Genomic DNA, 17,618 nt, shown 5'->3' on the forward strand with positions numbered 1-17,618 from the left:
CTATAAAAGCTGCTAAACTGGCCACCTGATAAGATAACCATTGTAACTTCCTCTTGTTTCCCAGTATTTTAGCAGATATGCGCATTGAGGGGGAGCAAGGGAAAACAACAACATGGTCGCAGTCTTCCTGTCACATGGGCAGGGTCTGCCAAGGGCTGAAACAGGTGTGGTGTAGATCCTGTGCAGGTGCACCAACTCTAGGGGCCAGGTGTGTCTCCAGCCCCTTTGATCTTTGTGGGAAAGGGGCCGGGCCCGCTCAAAGTATTGTTTTGTTTTTAATTTTTATTTATACTTTTCAGGTTTATACATTTCATTAATTTTACAATCGTTTTAATATTTCAAAGCTTGACTTCCTTCTTCCTCTCTCTGTAGTTCCTTAAATCTATTTTTTAATATCTTCTGCAGATCCAAATTCATTCAATTTGCTCATTTAATTATCTCCAGTGGTACCTCTGCTTACGTACTTAATTCGTTCCGGAGGTCTGTTCTTAACCTGAACTGTTCTTAACCTGAGGTACCACTTTAGCTAATGGGGCCTCCCACTGCCGCCGCATAATTTCTGTTCTCATCCTGAAGCAAAGTTCTTAACCCAAGGTACTATTTCTGGGTTAGCGGAGTCTGTAACCTGAAGCATCTGTAACTTGAAGCGTCTGTAACCCGAGGTACCACTGTACTTTAAATATATACTCCTATGAAGCTGCAGATTATTACAATGATCCTGCCAATGTTTTTATCCATTTGCAATTTATCTGTTGACTGGACACCCCCTGCTGTGCAGATAATGGAGAAAGCTCATAAATTGTATCCCTTCTGGCATCCTGGCCAACTCTATTACGCTGGGGTAAACCCTGGTGCAAGGGACACGGGTGGCGCTGTGGTCTAAATCACTGAGCTTGCCGATCAGTTCAAATCCCTGCGACGGGGTGAGCTCCCGTTGCTCAGACCCTGCTCCTGCCAACCTAGCAGTTTGAAAGCATGTCAAAGTACAAGTAGATAAATAGGTACCACTCTGGTGGGAAGGTAAACGGTGTTTCCATGCACTGCTCTGGTTCGCCAGAAGCAGCTTAGTCATGCTGGCCACATGGCGTGGAAGCTGTCTGCGGACAAACACCGGCTCCATCGGCCTATAGAGCAAGATGAGCGCTGCAACCCCAGAGTCGTCCGTGACTGGAACTAATGGTCAGGGGTTCCTTTACCTTTAAATAATTCAGGAACTGTTGCCTCTGTTGAGCCTCCTCCTCCACTGATGAGTCTCCCTCCAAGTTTATCTGGCAGTGGCGGAATGATGCAAGCATGGCTAGAAACTGCCAGTTTAACTTGTCCCAATTTACCATAAGAGTTCAATGTACTGTCACGCTGAGGCATTGTGAGAGATTAAAATGGGGGTGCACAGACCCTGCTACCTGATGTAAAGAACCCAAGGCAAGCATTAGTGCTGGTGCACCCTACCAGGGCCCAGGAAGCTGTCCTAGGGTGCTTACACCTGGTGTGATGTCATTCATGCACCATTGCAAGTGAGGTCATCTTCGGTTGCCTATAACCACATCTCAACCCAGAATGCTTCCTAGCACCCTGAGGTGCATTGCCAATATGCCCACAACTCATTTAGGGGATAGGGCAGTTTATAAACTACGACTGGAAGCATGTGGCCAAAGAATTGGCTGGTTGGTTCAAACTGGTATGTGAAATTCAACCTTGGTAACCACATTGCACTACCTTGGACTTATAGTTTCTACTTCATCCGCAGTCCACATAAGCAATGTTCTTCCTGGCATGCATTATATGTGAAGAGGACATTTTCATCTGCTTGATCTGTCTCTTCCACCCATACTTCTCTCTGGTTACTCTCACTATCCCTTCCCTTAGCTCTCCTCCCTGTGGTCTCCCTTCATTCCAGCTTCCTTCCTCCTAGAGGTTCTAATCCCCATCAAAGTTACAACTTCCCATTTCCCGGAAAACACTCAGATGGGATGGGGAACCTGTGGTCCTCCAGATGTATCATCCCTGACCATCGGCTATGCCAGCAGGAGTTGTAGCCCAACAACATCTACAATAGATATCAGGGGCTTCCTGAACCCATTATAGTTAAATAATTGGGGCTGTATCCAATTCAAGTCCTACTCACAGCCAACCTACTAGAATTAATGGACACGACTAACTTAAGTTCATTAATTTCAATAGGTCTATTCTGAGTATACCTTAGGTGGCTACAACCTTTGATTAACAAATTTAAGAGAGAACCTCAATATGTTGGGTAATCAGTTGCTAAGTCACTGTTAAAAATGTGAAAATTCTAGTATATGTGAGATGTGAAAATCCGAGTATACCTTAGTTGGCTACAACCTTTGATTAACAAATTTAAGAGAGAACCTCAATATGTTGGGTAATCAGTTGCTAAGTCACTGTTAAAAATGTGGAAATTCTAGTTTTTGTGGGGGTTTGCTGTCCTTTCTAAAGCTCTCTCCATGGTATACTGCTCAACTAGAAAATCCCCCTTCAGCTAAAGGAGGTCAAATGCCAGGTCAGAAGTACGGTAATTACTGGTGATCATATTTCCCATGATCGAGTTTGTCAGGAACCTTTGGCCTCATCCTGCCCATAGATCTTCCTATAAAAGTGAACTGGCTACGGTAGTTTTCATTTGACATCGCAGCAGAGATGGAGTCCAAAGTCGGCTGTCAGGTCAACATGTCATCAGAACCCATGGTAAGTACTGTAGATTTTTTGGAGGGCTGGGAACCTATTTAGCAGAAAATGGTATTTGGGGTGTGCAAGAGAACTCATTTTGATAGTAACTCAGTAGCAAAACTGACAGATGCTGACACAGAATGCCAAGTACGGTCTGCCATATCATTAGGCAGGATGAGGCACCAGTTTCAAGTTTCGGTTGAAGATGACAGGGCTGTGTGTCCTATGTAAAAAGGTAAAGGTAAAAGGTAAAGGACCCCTGAATGGTTAAGTCCAGTCAAAGACGACTATGGGGTTGCGGTGCTCATCTCACTTTCAGGCCGAGGGTGCCAGCGTTTGTCCAAAGACAGCTTTCTGGGCCATGTGGCCAGCATGACTAAACCACTTCTGGTGCAACAGAACACCGTGGCAGATGCCACAGCGCACAGAAACGCTGATTACCTTCCTGCCACAGCAGTACCTATTTGTCTACTTGCACTGGTATGCTTTCAAATTGCTATGTTGGCAGAAGCTGGGACAGAGCAACAGGAGCTCACTCCATCACAGGGATTTGAACTGCCAACCTTCCCATCGGCAATCCCAAGAGACTCAGTGGTTTAGATCATAGCGCCACTAGCGTCCTATGTCGCCTGGTCTGCACCCTCTTAAACTAGCTTGCTTCTCTAAGGAGCACAGGAGAAAGCTTGATGGTTGGGCACATTTTTGCATGCAAAAGGTCCTGGGGTCAATTCCCTGGTGTCCCCAGGTAGGGCTGGGGGGAAATCCTGCCTGAAAACCTGAAAAGCCACTGCTAGTCTCAGTCTCCAAGACTGCAAAAGGAGCTCTGATGTATCCTATGGCCCCTTGGGCACGATTCCATGGGCCATAGAATTGCAGCTAAAATTACTCACCAATTATCCCAAAATATTAAGTTTTAATTATGTGCACGGCACAATCCTGCAAATCCTACCACTCTAAGGTAGGCACAGAAATTAATTATGATTCTGCATTCTCTAGACCTGTTACTTGATTCGTGTTTCAAGAAATGGTTCCTTTTTTAGTATTAAAATATAACCTTCCTCACGAAAAGCCTTTACTTGAAATAAGAAGCTCCCACGGCTGTACTGCTTAAACCGTGTTGCCTTCCTCACTTAATTTTTTTTAAAATAATATTTATTGAAGTTTCCAGAAAAAATCCAAAATATAAAAAAGAAAGAAAAAAGAAAAAAAAGACATTTGCATTTCAGCCTTACTTTCATTAACATCTTTCCAGGACTTCCCCACCCCACCCCCTCTTGTATCCCATTTCCATTAAATTAGTTCCACAAGTTTTTACCCTGAAATTTTAAGCTTATTATCATTATTATCTTAACCCAATGTTCAGTTTAATTCATCTTATATAGCCATTTTCCCTTTATATTCCACCATCCTTCAACTTAAAAATATTTTTTCCCTCTAAGATCGATCCTTGTTCCCTTCCACGAATTCGCCTCTTTAATACACAGGACAGAATGAAATAACAAAGTAAAGAACAGAATATAATTTCACACCCTTTGGATTCCGAATTTCCCTCCCCCCCACACCATGTCCAAATCTCGATCAGCTCCACTTTGCCGTCTTTTTGGTAGTCTTTGCCGTCTTTTTGGTAGTTTTTAGTTTCAAACACCCAGTCTTTGGAAAAACTCTATCTCAAGAAGGTCCATCACTTAAAGCCTTTTCTTGAAATAGGAAGCTCCCACGGCTGTCCTGGACACAGGTGGCGCTGTGGACACAGGTGGCGCTGTGGGTTAAAGCCTCAGCGCCTAGGACTTGCTGATCGAAAGGTCGGCGGTTCGAATCCCTGCTACGGGGTGCGCTCCCGCTGCTCGGTCCCAGCGCCTGCCAACCTAGCAGTTCGAAAGCACCTCCGGGTGCAAGTAGATAAATAGGGACCGCTTACCAGCGGGAAGGTAAACGGCGTTTCCGTGTGCAGCTCTGGCTCGCCAGAGCAGCGATGTCACACTGGCCATGTGACCCGGAAGTGTCTCCGGACAGCGCTGGCCCCTGGCCTCTTAAGTGAGATGGGCGCACAACCCCAGAGTCTGTCAAGACTGGCCCGTACGGGCAGGGGTACCTTTACCTTTACCTTTACGGCTGTCCTGCTTAAACTGTGTTGCAGCTCACTGTCTCAGAAAGTGCCATATGGATGGGAATCTGTGGGTGGAGAGAGTAATGGTCTGACCTTTCCCAGCTAAGCCCCTGTCTCTCTTTCCCAGGCCCTCAGGTTTATACCCAGAGTGCCTAAGGAGAGGAAGCAAATGATCCTCATCTCTGTCATCCTGGTGCTTCTGGCCATTATCATTATTGGAGCGATTCTCATTGGCGTTTACATGACGCAGCAACACACTGAAAAGGTGAGTAGAAGACTGAAAAGAAAGCTAGTGTCATTCAAAAGTGTAAAGCTGATCATTGGCCATCAGCGGCTAAGCTACTGATCATCATTTGAAATTCCTCTAGTGTCCAAGGAAGAATCATTCTGACAGATTATAGGAAATTTAAACATGGCTTGCAGACCAGCCACTCATTCCATAGGGTAAGGTGCAGGGCCAGTGTTGGTGCTGATGAACCCTGCCAGTCTGAGTTTGGATGAGCAGGAGGTCATGAAGTCAAATGACTTTTGTTGAGAGTACTTGAGATTCAGAGGTACACGTCCTCTCAATATGGGGTTTCCATTGGGATATCATCATATTACCATTTCATAAAGTGTTTTGGAGTCTCACATACACTGGGTTGTATCCAGTGCTGATCCCACTCCAAGTAGATCCCGTGAAATTAATGAACATGACTAACTTAGGTTCATTAATGTCAATGGATCCAATCTGAAAAGAATTTAGCAGGATACAACCCATTATGTCTGCAATCCTTAGACCAAGGGTGGGGAACCTGTGACCCTCCAGATGTTATTGAATTCCAGCTCCCATCAGCCCCAGTCATGATAGCCAAGGGTCAAGGCTGATGGGAAATGTAGTCCAACAGTATGTGGAGGGACCCTGGTCTGTTGGGTTATTTGGGACTTTGTTTAGTTTAGGATTTAAGTGCACAAATTGCCAGATACCAGCCCAAAGTTCTAAATCCCACGTCCTCCAACTAAAAGATCTCTAGCAGCATAAGTGGAGAAAACCTTTGCCCATGCACACAGGGACACGGTGGAAGGAATAGTATTATTCCTCCCTCCACAAGTTATTTGAAGGTGGAAAAAGTAACACCAGAATCAAGACTCTCTATAATAAATACGCTTACATCATTGTTAAGGCATTTAATTGGACCTCAGTAATGTACACAGAAACAGGGGTAATTATGGGAACAGACAACTTCCCTTCTCTACGATTGCCAATTCGGCATTTATTTCATGATTAAAATTTAGTCCATCACTGCTACACACATATTAATCATCGGAAAAGTGCTTGTTTATTTATTAAATGCATGAGCTAGGGAGCAGGATCACACCCTCTTGCCATGTCGCCTTTATTTTGATATGACTCTATAGCACCAGCTAAAATGCTTCAGATTTGTGCTTCGAGATCAACCATGCAAAGTACCAGGAACACAGAAAATGCATTTCCCTGTTGAAACTTGTCTCTCTCCTTTGTAGATAATTAAAATCACTAGTAGTACAGGAGATGGCGAAGTGGTTGAGCAAACTATGATGGTGAACAACCAGGAAAGTGTTGCTGCCTTTCATATCCAGAGCAATAGGACCTCAGCAACTGTTGTCTACGACTATAAACACGTAAGTGTCAAATATATTCTAGGTGGACATCAAAACGTTCTAAGACATTTTACCATCTCAGGTGGTTGAACTGAATAGTCTTGGAGCTCTGTCCCTACAGGATCTTCTGCAACATTACACTGGAACCCATAGTGCCTTTCTTAATTCACAGCCCAGTACACATGGGACACTAAAGCGTGGCTTAACAGTATGTAGATGAGCTTCTATGAGTCCAAAAAAGGCTTGAGCTCACGTGCTGCCTCCTCCATTTTCCTCCTCCTAGGAGGACGACTTCTGCTGAGTTTAGTTTTGCTTTCAAAGAATTGTGGCTTGGTGTTAATTTAGGGTTGCCATATTTCTAGAACTAAAATTCAGGACACAAAAGTTATTTTTTTCTAGATACTCAAAGTTGTTGAGCTATAAATCCAGGACATTTTGCTGATTATCCAAAAAATTTCCCCTGGGCACATGTCCAGGAAATTCTGGACATATGGCAACCTTACGTTAATTACAAACTGGAGGTTGCAGTTTACAATAAGACTGGGGCGTAGCGTGGATTGCCAGTGCCCGGGGCTCTCCCTAATCCCGAGCTTTTAAAACTTTTCACGTTGGTGACAAACTTTTTAGACATGCATCATTTCAGGACACTGTGATTCAGTTTTACTAGCAAACCAGAGGTTAAACTAACCCCTTTCCAGCCCCAGGAAGAGAATGGGGAGCGTTTGCAAGACACAATTACACACTGAAGCTGACACACTGATGTGTTGCGATGCACAGTTTGGAAAGCTCTGCCCTAACCCATGCTTCCTATCAGGGCTGGGCAACTATGGTGGTGGAGAAGGGTCTTCCCAGCAGGGAGAGGGGACAGGGTCAGTGATTGTTGTTGTTGTTGTTGTTGTTTATTTATTTGTTTATTTGTTTATTTATTTATTCCATGTAATTTTTACACTGCTTGACACCACTTGATTGTTTTTTTAAAAACAAACCCTCAAAGTGGTTTATTATTCTTTTGAATTTTTATGCCACCCCCAAATTTTGTGCCCGGGACAACAGCCCCTCTGCCCCCCCCCATTCTACGTCACTGCAACAAGCAACAGACTTGCATAACGGTATTATGATATTAGCAGTTTCTCTTTCCAATCCATTTCCTAATAATCTCTAGCAAGGAACTTGCCCCCACCCCCTGTTTAAAGCACAGTACCAGCTGCACACTTGGAGGAGGGCATTCCTTAATTTATCCCCCAATCTTCTCTGCTTCCTGCTTTGTTCCTAGCGTCTGATCGGCTTCCGAATTCAGGACAGAAAACAATGCTCAGTGGTGGCAATGGATTCAGTTGATGTGCCCAGCCTACGTGAAATCACCCAAGGAATAGAGCACTTTGATGAACAAGTAAGAAGATATGGGGTGTGGAGAATCTCTCCCCAACACTTATTAAATAATACTGCAGTTGAGAGAATGTGGTAGCAGAGAGCACCATTTCCCCATTTTCCCCTTATATTTCATGTAGATTGTGCTGTGTACCAGAAACCTTAACTGACTGCTTCAGTAGGGCAGCTAGGATTAGACCTTGAGGCAGAAGCCCATACCCTCCAAAATTTCTGCAGTGAAAATCAGGTTGTCCTATTCCATAATAATAATAATAATTTTATTATTTATACCCCACCCATCTGGCTGGGTTGCCCCAACCATTCTGGGCAGGTTCCAACATATATAAAACTATAATAAAACATTAAGCATTTTTAAATAAAAAAACTTCTCTATACAGGGTTGGCTTTAGATGTCTCCTAAAGGTTGTATAGTTACTTATCTCCTTGGCTCAGGGATCGCATAACTCCATACCCTCCAACATTTCTCCAGTGAAAATAGGGACGTCCGAAGGATAAAGCGAGGGACGTGGGTGGCGCTGTGGGCTAAACCACAGAGCCTAGGAGTTGCCAATTAGAAGGTCAGCGGTTCGAATCCCCACGATGGGGTGAGTTCTCGTTGCTCGGTCCCTGCTCCTGCCTACCTAGCAGTTCGAAAGCACATCAAAGTGCAAGTAGATAAATAGGTACCGCTGTGGCAGGAAGGTAAACGGCGTTTCCATGCACTGCTCTGGTTCGTCAGAAGTGGCTTAGTCATGCTGGCCAGATGACCTGGAAGATGTACGCCGGCTCCCTCGGCTAATAAAGCGAGATGAGCGCCGCGCCCCCCAGAGTCGTCCGCGACTGGACCTAATGGTCAGGGGTCCCTTTACCTTTAAGGATAAAGCAGGACATTCTGGGATCAGAACTGGGATCATGATAGATGATAGATAGAGATAGAGATAGAGATAGAGATAGAGATAGAGATAGAGATAGATAGAGAGATAGATAGATAGATAGATAGATAGATAGATAGATAGATAGATGATAGAGATAGATGATAGATAGATATAGATAGATAGATGATAGATAGATAGATAGATAGATAGATAGATAGATAGATAGATAGATAGATAGATAGATGATAGATAGATAGATGATAGATGATAGATAGATAGATGATAGATAGATATAGATAGATAGATAGATAGATAGATAGATAGATAGATAGATAGATAGATAGATAGATGATAGATAGATAGATGATAGATAGATAGATGATAGATATAGCCGTTTACTACAATGAAACGTTGCTAAATGTGCCTTTAAGCACCAGGCCAGGAGAAGCGAACCCCATTTTATTCCTGTGCTCTTGCTAGTGCTATAATTTATAAATTGAAATTATGAAACTGCAGATGCTGAAAGTATTGTACTAAAAAACAACAACCTCAGATTTGTTTGTGGGTTTTTTGCATTAACATTTTAGGAATGTAGAAGAGGTTGTAAAGCTGGAATAGCAGGCATTGGATGGGGGGAGGAGAACAGAAATGTTGATTGTATGCTTCGCAAAATAAATGACTGTCTAAACCGCGGGTGGGAGGATAAGATCACTAAATCCAAGGTCTAAAATTAGCTGCACCACTGTGAGCATTCCTCAAAACCAAGGAACCAGAGCATTGACACCTTGACATTGTTATGTACTGAAGTTCTCACCCTGGGGCAGCAGGGGGATACTGTAGATAGTTTTCACTCAAGTCCGCATATGCAAATAAGGGATTGAAAGTAACGTTCAGTGATTGGATAGTTACAGAAAGTTGTTACTGTTGCTTTGTAGTTGAGCTCTATATAAGCAGGTTGGCTGAACCCGTCAGTTCAGTTCTGTTCTGGCCTGTGAATAAACAAGAGTTGTCTGAAGAATCGCTGTGTCGTCTGATATGTTCACCCACTACTTAACACTGGCGATGAAGGTAGGATTGATGGACATCAGAGCACAGCCAGACACGGCCACCCTCTGAGCTGAGCTGAATCACGGAGCTGAAACACTGAGCGAAATCACTGAATGTCACTTTCAATTCCTTATTTGCATATGCGGACCTGAGTGAAAACTATCTGCAGTATCCCCCTGCTGGCCCAGAGTGAGAACTTCAGTACATAACAGACATCTAAGTGAAAATCTGCACTACCCATATACTAAATTTCACCTTGTTTCCTTCAAGGGCTCAGGAGATGACCACGTATCCTACAGCTTCAAGCAAGGAGAACTGGCAGATCGCACAACTCTAGGAACCACCGTGAATATCCTCTGCAGTGATGTCCCTGTGTACTGGGCTGAGGTAAAATACTGCAGGGTTGTTGTTTTTTTAGGTTTTTTTATCATATATTCACTGAAAATATCACAGTGCCATTCCCCCAGTAAGTAAGAAAAGAAAAAGTCACATGAACCCAAATGACAATGAAATAATATCAAAAGTTAGGATTATTTCAGTATGAACAACGATAGGTAAAAGGTAAAGGTACCCCTGCCCGTACGGGCCAGTCATGTCCGACTCTAGGGTTGTGCGCCCATCTCACTTAAGAGGCTGGGGGCCAGCACTGTCCAGAGACACTTCCGGGTCACGTGGCCAGCGTGACAAAGCTGCTCTGGCGAGCCAGCACCAGCGCAGCACACGGAGATGCCGCTTACCTTCCCGCTAGAAAGCGGTACCTATTTATCTACTTGCACTTAGGGGTGCTTTTGAACTGCTAGGTGGGCAGGAGCTGGGACTGAAAGATGGGAGCTCACCCCGCCACGGGGATTCGAACCGCCGAGCTTGCGATCGACAAGCCCTAGGTGCTGAGGTTTTACCCACAGCGCCACTCGCACTCCTGTAACCTGAACAACGATACATGTAAGCATATGTAGGCATATGTGTATAAAATATTATCATTAATTTGTTAATTTATTTTTAATTATATATGAATAGGTAAGAAGAAATGGGGTGTGGGGGAAAATAAATTAGGCTAAAATAAAGAATTAAATAACTAAGTTTTCTGCCCTTTCGTGACACCCCACACCTCTCTCTAACTAATGGTAGGGCCGGCTCTCCCCCGACCCCATAGGAGAGGCCTATTGGCATCTTGTCCTGCTTTTGGGTTTCCAAGAAGTATCTAGTTGGCTACTGTAAAAAACAACAACGGGATAATGGGCAGGCCCTCCAGATATTCTGGAGTATAGCTCCCATACACCTTAGCCAGTACAGCCAACAATTGGGGATGTTGGGAATTGTTATCCATAATATCTTGACTACTCGCCTACCCCTGGACTAGATGGAGAAATGTACTGATTATTAAACTACTCAGGAAACTGTAGCTCAATGAAGGGAATAAGGGTCTCTCAGCGGGGACGCGGGTGGCGCTGTGGGTAAAAGCCTCAGCGCCTAGGACTTGCCGATCGAAAGGTCGGCGGTTGGAATCCCCGCGGCGGGGTGCGCTCCCGTTGCTCGGTCCCAGCGCCTGCCAACCTAGCAGTTCGAAAGCACCCCCGGGTGCAAGTAGATAAATAGGGACCGCTTACTAGCGGGAAGGTAAACAGCGTTCCGTGTGCCGCGCTGGCTCGCCAGATGCAGCTTGTCACGCTGGCCACGTGACCCGGAAGTGTCTGCGGGCATCGCTGGTTCCCGGCCTGTAGAGTGAGATGAGCGCACAAGGCTAGAGTCTGTCAAGACTGGCCCGTACGGGCAGGGGTACCTTTACCTTTACCTTTTAACAACTCTCAGCACCCCTAACCAACTACAGTTCCCATAAATCATTTGGGAAAGCGATGAGTTTAAGGTGGTATATTACTGCTTTAAATGTATGGCACATTTAGGGCTGTGTACACAATCCACTCAAAGGTTAAGAAGCATGTATTCGTTGACCATATGCAACTTCAGTAGGCCCACCCATCCAGATGAAATTTCACTTGACTGCTTTGGCTCCTCTTTGTCATGGCTTTGTATATCATGTGCTACCTTAATCTTACATTTCATCTGTAGATGGCATTTTCCCTATTACAGTGGTACCTCGGGTTAAGTACTTAATTCATTCCCGAGGTCCGTTCTTAACCTGAAACTGTTCTTAACCTGAAGCACCACTTTAGCTAATGGGCCCTCCTGCTGCTGCCGCCGCACCGCCGCAGCCCGATTTCTGTTCTCATCCTGAAGCAAAGTTCTTAACCCGAGGTACTATTTCTGGGTTAGCGGAGTCTGTAACCTGAAGCGTATGTAACCCGAGGTACCACTGTAATGGGAAATGGGAGTCAACTCCTCACTCCAGTAAATTCTTCTTCTTTTCCAGAACAACCGCAAAGCACAAAGAAGTGGATTGCCGTGTGGAGGGTATCTGATTCTGAAACTCTGTTTAACACTGTCACTGTGACAAAGTGATAGTCTGACCATATGTAGAATAATAGAACTGTAGAGTTGGAAGGGACCCAAGAGTCATATAGTCCAATTCCCTACAAAGCCGGAATCTCAACTAAAGCATCCATGAGAAATGGCCATCCAACCTCTGCTTGAAAGCCTCCAAGCTCACCATCTTCCGAGGGAATCTGTTCCACTGTCAAACAGCTCTGCCAGAAAATTCTTCCAGATGTTTATTCGGATTCTCCTTTCTTATAACGTGAAGCCATTGGATGAAGTCTAAGTCTCTGGAGCAGGATAAAACAAGCTTGCTCCCTCCGCCATGTGATTCATCACACTCATGTTTTGTTTTTGTTTTTTTAAATTTTGTTTATTCATTTTCCTTTTTCATTCATTACATACATCTCATATGTATAACATTTACTATGCATTCCTCCCTCCCTCCCCTCCTGCGCTTCCCTCAACTTCTGCTTCTGTTTCTGCTTTCACCCACTTTGCTACCTCTTAAAAGAAAAAAACTACTAATAAAATATTTATACAAGAACATCAAACCTAAAATCATAAAGATAACAATGAACACACCATATTATTTCTCTATCTTCTACACATGTTCTAATACTAATAATGGGGATGTTTATTTAAATCCTGCCATCAAGTCTATAGACTTTCTTTGTTTCTGCAAGTATAATATAAATGGTTCCCATTCTCTTTTTTAAAGTCACTGTTGTCTTTTTCTCTTAGTCTGTCTGTCATTTTTGCCAGTTCTGCATAGTTCATCAGTTTCTCCTGCCATTGTTCTTTAGTTGGTATTTCTCCAGTCTTCCAATTTTGTGCAATCAACATTCTTGCTGCTGTAGTGGCATACATAAATAAAGTCCTCTTTTCTTTCGGTATATCTTGGCCTAAAATACCTAGTAGAAAGGCTTCTGGTTTTTTTTACAAAAGTTATTTTCAACATGTTCTTCGATTCATTATATATCATTTCCCAATAAGCTTTTACCTTTTTACAATCCCACCAAATATGGTGCATCACACTCATGTTAAGCTCGTGGTCTACTATGTCCCCTAGATCAGTGTTTCCCAACCTTGTGCCTCCAGCTGTTTTTGGACTACAGTTCCCATCATCCCTTGCCACTGGTCTTGCTAGTCAGGGATGATGGGAGTTGTAGTTCAAAAACAGCTGGAGGCACAAGGTTGGGAAACACTGCCCTAGATCCTTTTCGCATGTACTGCTAGGAAACCAGGTGTCCCGACCCATCCCCCATCTTATATTTGAGCAGCTGGTTATTCCCGCCTAAGTATGGAACCTTACATTTATCCCTATTGAGGACCCATTAGTGAGTATTCTTTTGGTTGGGTCAGTCAACCAGATTCAAATCCACCTGACAGTAACCTCATCCAGCCCACGTTTTACCAGTTTCTCTGCAAGAATATCATTGAAATCAAGATACACCGTGTCCATGGCATTCCACACGAAAAGAGGACTTTCTATCAGACTCAGCTTGCCAGTTTATCTGCAGAGCTCCATTGACCTCATCACACTGCAGAAAAGGTGTAATGATAGACTGCTTCTTCCTAGAGCCATTGAACAGCACAAAGCACATAGCTTTTCATTAATTAGAACTGGAATTAAAATGAAGGTTCCACACAGCACATATAATATAGCACTATATTATCCAGTAAAGTCCTCCATAACCAAAATACTTTTTATATGTACACACAAGTAAGTCAAATTCAGTAAAAGGTCTTTTCCAAGGATGATTAAAAAATTCCAGTTTGCAGATCTTGTCTGTTTTATTGCTTCCTGGTGATCTTGGCTGAAGAATCAGTGGTGACCCTCTCCTTGAACAGCCTCGTCTAACTGACCCAGTGTGAGTTTCTGTTCCCACTAGAGGAATCTTGAACTACTGGTTTCATTGAATAATTTTTCTTAATCTTATTAACACATAACACTGGTCTTGAAAGACCTACATTGGCTTCCAGTATGTTTCTGAGCACAATTCAAAGTGTTGGTGTTGACCTTTAAAGCCCTAAATGGCCTCGGCCCATTATACCTGAAGGAGCGTCTCCACCCCCATCGTTCTGCCTGGACACTGAGGTCCAGCGCCAAGGGCCTTCACCTTCTGGTGGTTCCCTCATTGCGAGAAGCAAAGCTACAGGGAACCAGGCAGAGGGCCTTCTCGGTAGTGGCGCCCACCCTGTGGAATGCCCTCCCATCAGATGTCAAAGAGATAAACAACTATTTGACTTTTAGAAGACATCTGAAGGCATGGAAGTTTTTAATGTGTGATATTTTAATTTATTTTTAATCTTTGTTGGAAGCTGCTCAAAGTGGCTGGGGAAACCCAGCCAGATGGGCGGAGTACAAATAAATTATTATTATTATTATTATTATTATTATTATTATTATTATTATTATCCCCCCCAATTGCTAAATAGCATTATGTTACTATTTTTAAAAAATGAAAAAGTATTGAGAAAATAAATAATTAAATCATCCCCACCAACTCTTTTACAGAAATAGAAAGGTCACTAGTAAGTTCTAGAAAGGACATTTGACTTTTAAAAGTCTACATTTGCATCTGACAATAATATACGTGAGCAATGGCCTGGGAAATGTTATGGATCATGCAAAACGTTTCCTTGTGTTGGTGCCTTGCTTGATTCCTCAGCGATAGCAGCAAGGGAAAGAAAAAGAGAGAGAAGTGGTTCTCTTCTCTTGCTGTCATGGCTCAGTTCTACTTGCTGGCTTCCAACCTACAAGGTCAAGAAAGTAGGGAAGACAGACTTAGACCAAAATACAGAAACAAAAGGAATATCCTTTCTCCATATTGTTGTCTGCTACTTATCATCCTCTCCTGCCATACAGGCATGTCTTAGCTTGCCAGCTCCTTTTATATCAGAAGCTCCTGTGCATTTAACTCCTGGTTAGTAGCCTGGTATGCACATCACAATAAACCACCATTTCTTACTTATCATGACTTATTGAACTGAGCAGTGGGTTGTACACACTGTCCAATTTCTCTTGCTTTCCTCCTTCCCTGGTATAAGAGAGAAACCAAAGAACCTGTGCTTTCTGGTAATGGCCATGCTCTGGGTTGCAACTGGTTTCTTCCCAACAAGTCATGGTCGTTAGCCAGCCTTAAACCAAAGGCAGATTTAGGGCAGCGCAACTGGTTCCACTGCACTGGGTGCTAAGCCTAGAGGGCGCCACAGAGCATCATAACTATGACATAGCGAATTGAGCAGAATGGAAGGTGAGAGGCAGGGTTGCTAAATTTTGACCTTGCACAGGGCACCACGGAAATTTGAAAGACTAAAGTCTGCCTCTGCTGAAGCCATGGTTTGTTGCTCACTATGGATAGTGGCTTCCTGGGGAGCAAGGCTTCCTACATTGTTTCTGTTGCTTGTACCAGGGGAGTTGCGAAGTGGGAGTGATGTGCCATTGTACACTAGCGCATTGCCGAAACCCAATAAACCATCATAAGCCAAAAAGAGAAAATTAGCTGATTCAGCTTTCCCTATCATGGCATACTAGCTGGAGCTGCACGTGAGTTTATTTGTCGAGAAAACAGGTTTAAGCAGCCTTTTCAAGACAAGTATTCAGTTTATTATGTAGTAACATCTGTTCTAGAGAGCCATGTCGACAACTGGAAGTGGTAGCAAGTTTTTTAAAAAATAATTTTTTTAACCTCCAACCTAAACTATTCTGGGAAGGTTTAATAACATGAGCAGCGTAAGAGCTAATACTGACAGTTACTTAGAAGGGCCAGTTCTTAAGACAAGTACTTCAGATTTCATGTGAACATCCTGTTTCAGTCCACGAACAAACAACACAAGTGTATGTTAATAAATATGTGTTCTTCTACAAACATCCTGTGTCAAGGGTATCCCCAAAATTTTCTCTTCTAATATTAGGGATGGTCAAATCTGTCAATTTCAGTTTCTTTCATCTTCTCAGTTTCCCAATCTTCAGTTCCAGTTCTCTACATTTCCACATCAAGTTGTGATTTGTTTTGTTAAAAGGTCTCATAAAAATTCATCAGCACTTCAGTGTGAATTTATCTTAATATACACATATTTGTATGCAATTTTTAATATACACACATTTGTATGCAATTTTACCTACTATGCATATTTTTACAAAGCAGTTTCTCCTAAAATAATGAATTTTTGTACATGTTGTTTTTACACAAATATGTGAATTTTTAGGACCACTTGGATGCATCATTGAACTGAACTGCAAAATTCAAAGAAGTGCTAATTTCCAAAAATGGCTATCTTTGAATTCTCAAGTTGTTTCAGATTGTTCTCCCTTCCCTTGGTCATATAATCCTGTTTATCACTGCTGGAACCCTACTCTGGGTGCCTATACCTTAGAAGTTAGCTCATTGCCAGCCTAAATGACATGTCTACCCTCCCTGCCTTGCCTCCCTTTTGAGGAGGACCAAAAAAAAGTCTTAGTGCATTCTTCAGATATAAGTTCCTGCATTCATCTGTCCCACACTCATGGTGCTAACTGAATCGTGTCACTTCACCTTGCTATATAACAGGGCCTGTGCTGGATTAGGCAGGAGAAAAGTGAGAATCAAGGCCTTTCATGTAGGGGGGGGCATATGTTTTGGTGGTACAACATATGTTCTGCATGCAAAGAGTGCCAGGTTCAATCTCTAGAATCTTCTGGAAGGGCGGGGAAAGACTCTTTTCTGAGGCCCTGGTGAGCCACTGCCAGTCAGTGCTGACAATACTGAGCTAAATGGACCAATGGTCAGACTCGATATTAGGAAGCTTCCTGTGGTGGTGGTGCAGCTTTGGGACACGCTCCTCGGAAAGAGCTCACTTGATGCATTCATTCGTATCATCCAGGTTGTTGTGAAGTCTGTTCTCCCAGGCTTTGACTTAGATTGTATGTAGATTTACTTCTTCCTAAAGTGGGATATAGGGATGCAGGTGGTACTGTGGGTTAAACCACAGAGCCTAGGACTTGCCAATCAGAAGGTCGGCGGTTCGAATCCCCGAGACGGGGTGAGCTCCTTTGCTTGGTCCCTGCTCCTGCCAACCTAGCAGTTCGAAAGCACGTCAAAGTGCAAGTAGATAAATAGGTACCGCTCCAGCGGGAAGGTAAATGGCGTTTACATGCGCTGCTCTGGTTCGCCAGAAACAGCTTAGTCATGCTGGCCACATGACCCAGAAGCTGTACACCGGCTCCCTTGGCCAGTAAAGTGAGATCAGCGCCGCAACCCCAGTCACGACTGGACCTAATGGTCAGGGGTCCCTTTACCTTTTCAAAGTGGGATATAACAAAGTTCAGTCAATCAATCAATCAATCAATCAGTGGTTCTGTGGTCCTTGAGGCTGACATTTCTGTCTGTGGACTCTGTGCTTCCATCCCAAGTAGACAAACACCTGCCTTCAGTGTTCTAAGACAGTGTGATGCTTTTATTGTGCCACAAGGTGCTGCTATACAACAGTAGAATCAT

The 17,618-nt window shown here is 43.5% G+C and overlaps 1 protein-coding gene across 2 annotated transcripts in view; it reads left to right on the forward strand.

Annotated features, from left to right (window-relative positions):
• Positions 1–12,381, forward strand: part of LOC309358241 (surfactant protein C-like) — a 61,885-nt gene extending 49,504 nt beyond the window's left edge. The window contains exons 1-6 of one of the 2 annotated variants that reach the window (XM_081891220.1): positions 2,638–2,706; positions 4,923–5,060; positions 6,299–6,436; positions 7,689–7,805; positions 9,976–10,092; positions 12,074–12,381. In XM_081891220.1, the coding sequence (XP_081747346.1) occupies positions 2,659–2,706; positions 4,923–5,060; positions 6,299–6,436; positions 7,689–7,805; positions 9,976–10,092; positions 12,074–12,154 (639 nt within the window). In that variant the 5' untranslated portion in view covers positions 2,638–2,658 and the 3' untranslated portion in view covers positions 12,155–12,381. Of the gene's footprint in view, positions 1–2,637; positions 2,707–4,922; positions 5,061–6,298; positions 6,437–7,688; positions 7,806–9,975; positions 10,093–12,073 lie in introns of those variants that run through there. The other variant, XM_081891219.1, reaches the window with a different exon arrangement.
• The last annotated feature ends 5,237 nt before the right edge of the window (positions 12,382–17,618 follow it).

This window comes from Podarcis melisellensis, assembly GCF_964234715.1.
Source record: "Podarcis melisellensis genome assembly, chromosome: 15".
NCBI classification, from domain to species: Eukaryota; Metazoa; Chordata; class Lepidosauria; order Squamata; family Lacertidae; genus Podarcis; species Podarcis melisellensis.